The 8,886-nt window shown below is 31.8% G+C and overlaps 1 protein-coding gene across 1 annotated transcript; it reads right to left on the bottom strand.

The window, feature by feature from the left end:
• Positions 1-3,031: 3,031 nt before the first annotated feature.
• On the bottom strand, positions 3,032-5,234 carry LOC140968891 (L-type lectin-domain containing receptor kinase VIII.1-like). The gene has a single exon (XM_073430031.1). The coding sequence runs from the start codon at positions 5,109-5,111 to the stop codon at positions 3,150-3,152; it is 1,962 nt and encodes a 653-aa protein (XP_073286132.1). The 5' UTR covers positions 5,112-5,234; the 3' UTR covers positions 3,032-3,149.
• Between the last annotated feature and the right edge of the window lie 3,652 nt (positions 5,235-8,886).

The raw sequence follows: 8,886 nt of genomic DNA, 5'->3' as shown, positions 1-8,886 counted from the left end.
TTTTTTTATATTAACTAATAAAAATAATTTAAATACATAAAAAAATTCTTAAGTTCCTAAAAAAATTATTTTATAATAGTTTATATACTTGTAATAGTCTAAGAAAGTTGGAAACATATAATAGAGTTGAAGAGTTCACAAAATTTATTAGTTATATTTGAAATATTAAACATTTTATTAGAATTTTTCAAATTTTAGTTTTTCTTGTCATCTATATAAAAATAACAAGAGTTTCACAAATTTATAGATATTAAATTATAAAAATAATTTAAATTAAATATATAAAAATTATTAAATTCATAAAAAATAATATAATTGGTTTGTAATAGTATGAAAAAACTGAAAATAGAGTTGAAGAACTCACAAATTTTATTAGTTATATTTTAAAAATTAAAGCGGCTTACATCCATACATGACACCAGGTTTTCTACCCCGCACAATGAGAGGTACAAGTAGAAAACCACAATTAGAAAATAATTCATTAAAAAATAATATAAGAAAATTAATTGCAAAACCTCAATCACATAATAATTCAATTAATATTTTGTATAAAAAAATATTCTTACACATAATCTTTAACATATCTCAATATCTAAATCATGTATGATTCTTCTAAATTCATATTTAAAAATCAACTTGTTATAAAGGTGATGTATTTATATGTAAAATAAAAGAAAAAATAAGATATAAACATTAAATTTTCATTAGCCACAACTAAAAAATTCACTCATTTTAATAACCAATTTTAGGAGCAACAAGTAAAATCCATTAGTAAATTGATGAATTCAATATGCAATAATGTCCAAAATCATTTAAAATAGACAATGAATTATAAAAGAACTCATTAAAAAAACTATTGATTTAATTTGCCATATTAAATGAATAAGAGTATATTAGAAAATATACAATTAAAAGTCATATATTTATATGTACGTTAGATTAAACAACTTCATATAATTTTCTTTACTATCATTTCAATTTTAAAAATTTATAACTTCCATTTTAATTTTTTTTTTAAAAAAAAACTTCATTCTTTAATTTTTTCTACGAAACACACACGTCACGTGTTCCGTGATTCGTTAGTTCTCATTGTTTATACCCTGGACACATCATACATGAAATATTTACAAGATAAGGTTATCAATTAAGACATTGTTTGGTGTGCATGATAATGGGTGATTGATTTTTAATCATTCACTTATCATACGTTTGGTGTGCATGATTAAGATTGTGATAGGAAAATTCAGCCTGCACCCGGCCCGCACTGTATGCATTATTATCCTCTTATTTATGGTTATATAATACTTTGGGAAAGAAAAGATGATGTTTGATTAATTCAAAATTTTCTTTAATATCCTAAAGTTTAAAAATTATTATAAATTCAACAAATTTAATAATATTTAAATTGAGTAATATTATAAATAATTTAATTATTATTTATCATATTTTAATTATTATTTTCAACCGTAATATTATAATTTTTATTAATCATTATTTAACATTCAAGTTTGTATTACTATTTTAATTATCACAATAAATGTCTATTTATGTTATTATCAAATTTTAATTATTTTCTATAATATTAATCTATTTTTAATTGCTTTCGAAAATTGAAATTAATGAAAATTTAATAAATAATATAATATTTTAATTTTATTTATAATTGTTTAAATAAATTAATTCTAGAAATTTTATTTATTTATTCAGTCATTTTAAGAATATATTACTAATTAATATATGATGAGGACATTTTAGCAATCATAATATAATTAACAAAAATAATCAAGCAAGTTAAAATCATGTCAAAAATCATGTAATTTATCATAATATGTTATTTATCTTTACTTTTTATTTTATAATCATTCTTATTATATATAATTTACTTATCCTATCACAAGAACTAAACGATGCCTAAGAAATTATTATTTTAAGCGTTAATAATGTTCTGCATCACCTCTGCAAAATTTGGTGACTTTTAGCTGACCTTTGATATATCTTATTTTGGTTGAGAAAAATAAATTAAGCCCAATATTTTTTTTAAAAAAAAAACAGGGCTTAATGTAAAAATATTAGTATGATTGGCCCATGACACAAAGTCACAAACGAGGAAAACTAGGGCTTCGTTAAGTTTAGCTTCTAGCTCCCTAGGGTTTTGGGTGTCGTTTGGGTTAGGGATGTCAAAATCAGACACGATCAAGCAACCCGATACGGTTTAACCCGAAAAAATAAGGTTTGTGGTTTTCAGGTTCGGGTCAGATCGGGTTGGACCCGATAGCTGACCCGAAAAATGATCGGGTTGGGTTGGAGGGTTAGGGTCAACCGAAAATTTTATTTTATTTTAAAAAAATATAATTAATAAATATTGCTTATATTTTTATATATTGTACTTCTGAAAAATTATTTATTGTATATTTGTATCATAAATTTTTATAATTTAATATTTATTTTGAACATTTTTTATTTTTTAAATAATTGTTTATTTGATTTATTAAATATACTTTATTTTTCTACAATTAGATTTTCAAATTAAAATAATATATATAAGGGATATTTTGTTATTATGTGTTTAAATTAAATTATTATTATTATTATTTTGAATTTTATTTAATTTTATTTAAAAAATTCAAGATCGGGTTATACGGGTTGATTCGGATTTAGGTTTGGGTTGAGAGTTTTCGGGTTGGGCTCGGGTTGAGCAATTTTTAAATAGTAATATTGTTCAACTCGACTCAACCCACCCGAATTGACACCCTTAACTTGGACGAAGATGAAGACCATGGATACTCCAGAGGGCGTCAATTTATATCGTAGTAGTAGACCTTGTTATAGAATTTATGTATCACGGTCTCTTCGTGTCGACCCAACTACGACTTGAGATTTGTGAATTTATTGTAAAACCTTCAATCATTTTGTACAATATAATATAATGAAGATTATCAGATTGTGATCTTTATTAATTATACTAAACTTTACATGTTGGAGCAATTTCTTCACAAACACACCATACGATATTAAATAAGAGGAATAGAAATATCACGCCAAGATTTTTAATTGAATAGCTTCGTTGTGTACTGTTCTATTGCGTATGGAACAACTCCACATCGCCAATTACATAGAAACAATTAATCATACAAATGGTCCTCAATTCATCATTTGAAAGAAGCACAAGAGTAGCCACTGCATAACGCAGTGCCACTGCTATATGGGAACAAAGATACCGGTCGACTCAGAGGCAACTCGGGTACCGGCTTCTCGACATTCAAGTACTCCACTACTTGCTCCATGCTTGGCCTCCCTTTGTTGTCATTGAGTGTACACATCAACCCTACTTCCAAAACCCGATTAGCTTGATCTGCATTCACCGCCGAGCCCATTCTCTTATCCACCAACTTAACCTTTTCGCCACTTTCGTGCATGGCCCACGCCAGGTCCAGTAAGTCCATCTTCCCAGGGTCAGATCTCCTGCCCCTGCCCGACACTACTTCCAATATGAGCACTCCAAACTCGAAGACGTCAACTTTCTGGCTCACTAATGCCTCAAACTGGGTCGACTCAGTTGAAGACAATACGAATCCATAATCCCCAACTACCGCTCTGAAGCTGACATCAACAAGTACACTGCTGGTTTTAACATTCTTGTGAGCTAGTTGCTTAGAATGAACGTAGCTAAGCGCTTCTGCGACATCCTTGATAACCTTAAATCGCCGTGTCCATGGCAATTCTCCAAATCCAAGTAGCCATTTATCCAGACTGCCGTTTGGTATGAAATCATACACAATAATCGTCTCTCCACGATCGAAGCACCACCCTCTTATAGAAACTAAATTCGGATGCCGAATTTTTCCCATCTCCTTAATTTCTTTGTGCATTCTTTTCCTGTCTGATGCGCTTGAACTGAAGAAGTGATCGGAATATCTCTTAACGGCCACGTTACAGCCGTTTACAAAGGTTCCTTTATATGTAACACTCCGACTGTCGCCTCCCAACAACTGCAACTGACCAAAACCCCGAGTAATGGAAGAAATTTCAGCAAAACTGAATTTTCGGGTCCTATTTGGAGGCATCGGGCACCCTACGTTTAGCTCAGAAGCCACGACCGTTTCATCGGAGCTTTTCTTCCTTCTTTTCCCTATCAAGAAAAGACTGATCATGATTGCCAGCACAAGTACAAATACAGCTAAGAAAATCAAGAATATGCTCGGCGTCTTGCGATGAGCATTCTGACTATTTCCTTCGTTTTCCACGCGAATCTTACTGTCGCACGTTTCAGTGGACGCAACCCGAAGAAACGCCCGACTTACAGATGTGAAATTCCAGGAGCATACGCTGTAAACTTGAGTAAGATTGTTTCCAGTAGAAGCAGAGAAGCCAACAAACATATACTCATTCAAATAAGGTGACAAATCAAGAGTCTCAGAATAGATTCGTGTTGCATGTAAAACAGTTCCATCAGGCCCGAGAAAAATGTTGATGGAATTCTTAGTTCCGTCATAAACAATCCAGGCCCGATAAACTGAACCAGCGTTGACGTGAACCCCGAAATCCATAGCATTTACCGCTATGGTGGAAACCATGCTGCCCAAATTGACGCCGACTTGGACATTAGCTTTTGAGTGCCCGAATTCGTGGTCCATGCGAGCATCTAATACCACAGCGACTGCTTTGTATTCTTCATCACACGCATCGTCTTGCGTTCCATGCCTGCCTATTGTGAATTCATCCGATGCTATGATAAAACTCAGCCCACCTGAATTCGAACCTGAAATGTTTGATAAGCTGTCAAATTGGAAGGAAAATGTGGTTTGAAACGAAGCTGGCGCTTGAGTGGTCGGATCGAACAGGCGGATGGGGGAAGAATAAATTGCTCTTCCTGCTGAATATGGAAGACTATTTTCAGGGACTTGGATACAGCCCTTTTGTTTTGAGATTGCTGCACTTCCTAAGAGAGTGATATCTTGATTGATAGTGGGATTGTTTGGGTTGAAATCCTGGAAAGATAGGTTCTTTGTGACGCTAATTTGAGGGCCGGAGGTGGTGGATGATTCAGCGAATGTGGTGTACGAGGTTGTGAGGATGAAGAACAGTAAGAGATGGGCAGGAGTGGAGTCCATAGTTGACAGCACAGTAGAGAAGAAAAGGTTTAGAACAATTAGGAATAAATAAATGTACGTACTCTTGTCGTGAGGGTATGGCGGTGGGGAAGCCGTGCCCGTTTCTTTTGTTTCGGTGAATATGTTTGATTCCTTATCCACACGAACAACTCGATTACTAATTGTGTTGGTATGAGATATATTTTGTTTAATATAAAATGTATAGGTTTTAAATGATTGTGTGTATCGTATTTAAATATTCTCCAAAATGTTGTAATATCCACAGCTGAATAAAATAATAAAAATATAAATAACTTAAATAAAAATAATTTAGGATTAATTATGCACAAGTTTAAATATTTGCGCAATAGAAAACCATTTTCAGTTTACAAAACCAACACTAGTGATTTTAACGAAAACTAATTTTCTCAACACGTTGAGAAAACAAATTACTTTCTAAACCAAATAATCATACTAAAACGTATTCAAGAAAGTAAAAACACAATGTCAAAAACGAGATTAATAAAAACACGATCTTCAGCCACCACTTCCACTCGTGTTGTCTGCAGATACCTTCAACAATCACGGGAACATGTAACACAGTACTCTTCAAAACAATGGTTTCCTTGTGGATAGTATTTCTCTGAAAACCACGTCATGTAGGAGTGAAAAAGTAAGCAGCCACCGAACGTCCAAGTTTCAGTCAAACGCCAAAAGTCTTTTTCCTTTGCTTGCTTCCCTTATTTATAGTTTTCTTGTGTCCTAGGGTTTATCTCAAGAAAGAATCCTACAATATATGAAAATCAAGAGTTTTATTAGAAATAAACTCTTTGTAAACTATAATATCGTATCATAAAATCCTATAAATATCATATCTAGAAAGACAAAACCCTTAATTCAATATTTCACACAATCTTATCAATAAAAAATTATATTTAAAGAAAATATTATTTCAAAAAATAAATTATATCTTGGAAATCAAGATTAATTTTCCTTTCAAATTGTATACATGGTAGTTTTAGTTTCATCGAGTGGTGGTGCCAACAAAGTGATAAGTAACATGGAACATGTATGGAGAATATACACATACAGACATGGATATGTGTGGTGGGTAAATTTTGGCTGATGTGTCGACTACAAAATTTGATGTATATATAGGTGGTCCACATGCAAAAGAATTATTGATGAATGCTCCATACATCAAGATCAGTAATTAAAAGTCACATGCATTATTTTGCTATGGTAGGACAGATATATATTACATCAAAAGAGTTTTGAGAAAGTAGTGAGTTTTTAACTCTAAGTATTTTATGAATTTTCAACAATTTTTGAATATGTTACGTTATTTTTAAATATTATATTGCCTACAAGATTTTTTTTAATCATACAGTAACAGTTGCATCACCAGAAAGTAGTTTATCGAAGTCGAAGTTTATAAAAGACTTTTATTTGATCATCAATGTTACAAAATAGACTAAATGAGCTAGTTATGATGTTGATTGACAAAGAAATGATCTGGCAATTTATACATATTTAATAAATATTTTTTTGTCGAAAACACCTAGATGAGTTGTATTTATGTAATTATTTCAAATATTTATTGAGTTATTTTTATGTATTTATTATTTCTGGTGTATATATGTATTGTTTATTATATTTATTTTTTGTTAGTTGAACTTTACCGCTATTTATCACAATAAGATGGCTCATCTTTAAATTTTCGCTACATGCCCTATGGAACACATATACGACTCTGCTTTCTTGATGGACAGTTCATATCACGCCCCAATCTTTATAGAAACTACATCGTACCTTATTCTCAACTAATGTGGACAAGAGTATCACAGTCACCACTCTTTAAGAATGTGACGTCCTCGTCGCTGTCTGTCCTCACAAGCGCTGTGAATCTAGAGATGATTCTTACATGTTTAAGAGACGGCTGTCATGATGTAACACTTTGCCCCGTACATTCAAGAGGTGGCTCTCACCCACAGAGAATTTTGCCATGCATAACACTTATTTCTCGATGTTTTTGCTGATGATTGTCTCTGATACTATTTTGTCAAGCTGCGGACCAAGGCCCGACAGTGACTGTAAAATAGACACCTATAGAAACTACTTCATATCCGTCATTAGTTTACGAAAATGATTAACTAAGTTGCTACATGAGTCTATGTTGGGTGCAATAATTGTCCTTGCTTGGTAGAGCAATCGAACTGTGATGCTTGTGTTGCTGTGCGGTTTAAAAGATTTGAGTTGCACCATTACCACCAGCTATAGCTTTTGGTAGAGCAGCAAGCGCTCGGTCCAACAATTGGTATCAGAGACAAGGTCACGAGTTCGATTCTCATTTATTGCAAGGAGTACAATTATTGGGAGGGAGATTGTTGGGGTGCAATAATTGTCCTTACTTGGTAGAGCAATCGAACCGTGGTGCTTGTGTTACTGTGCGGTTTAAAAGATTTGAGTTACACCATTACCACCTGCTATAGTTTTTGGTAAAACGACAAGCGCTCGGTCCTACAGTGTATTGTAAATCTTTGTAAAACATTTTAAATTTTCATTTTCAAAAAAATAACCCCTTCATGAGCCCGAGAGGCGGACCCAAGATTTTTTTCGAAGGACAGATAGCTATAGATAACAAATATTTATATATATATATATATATAATTAAAATATAATAACGTAATATAATTTTTTTTAAAATTTTAGATTTAACTTATAATGTCCCCTATCATTTGAAATTTTTTGAAATTAATTACTAATAATTACACTCGACAAACTAAAATATATATACATTTTTATATAAGTAATTAAACTATTATTATATACATTTTTATATAAGTAATTAAACTATTATTTTATAATAATCTTACATTCGATTAAATGATAAATGTTGTGAAAAAGTAAAAATTTACGGTAAAAGTAAAAATCTCAAACTCTCAAAATTATCACACTACACACTTTGTAATATTTTTCTCTCAACTCAATTATGATTTTCTTCACAAATGAGATATCTATTTATAGAAAATTTTTACAAATAATCCAAAAATAAAATCATCATTACCTACATCATCACACACTAATTGTCAATATCTACAACTCTTATTTTGAACATTCAAATATTCAACATTCAAATATTCAACATACATATTTTAAATATTAATTTTCAACACTCCCCCTTGTGATGATGATCATGATACGATGATGTCTTCGTTACGTGTTTTTGTACTGTCTCGTTAAAAACCTTACTAGGAAAAACCCACTGGGATAAAAACCATAGTAAGGGAAAAAGAGTGCAGTCACGTAAACTCCCCCTCATGTTGATATGAACAATTCTTTACAAATTTCGTAGATTGCGCATCCCAATATTATATATGTGCTTTCTGAATATTGTTGTAGGAAGTGCCTTTGTGAAGAGATCTGATGAGTTTTCACTTGATTGAATGTGACGAACATCAATATATTTATTCTTCTCAAGCTCTTTGGTGAATGCGAAGAACTTAGGAGGAATATGTTTAGTTCTGTCGCTTTTTATGTATCCTTCTTTCATTTGAGCAACACATGCAGCATTATCTTCATATAGTATCACAGGCTTCTCGTCGAATGATAATCCGCATGAGATTTGGATATGTTGGGTCATTGATTTTAACCACACACATTTACGGCTTGCTTCTTGTAGTGCAATAATCTCGGCATGATTTGATGAAGTTGTTACGAGTGTTTGTTTCTGTGAACGACAAGAAATTGTAGTGCCTCCACGAGTAAATACATATCCAGTTTGGGAACGTGCCTT

Source organism: Primulina huaijiensis, unplaced genomic scaffold (assembly GCF_012295235.1).
Source record: "Primulina huaijiensis isolate GDHJ02 unplaced genomic scaffold, ASM1229523v2 scaffold38285, whole genome shotgun sequence".
Taxonomy (NCBI): Eukaryota; Viridiplantae; Streptophyta; class Magnoliopsida; order Lamiales; family Gesneriaceae; genus Primulina; species Primulina huaijiensis.
The sequence above is the reverse complement of the archived record's forward strand: the minus strand, read 5'-3'. Positions and strand labels throughout refer to the sequence as shown.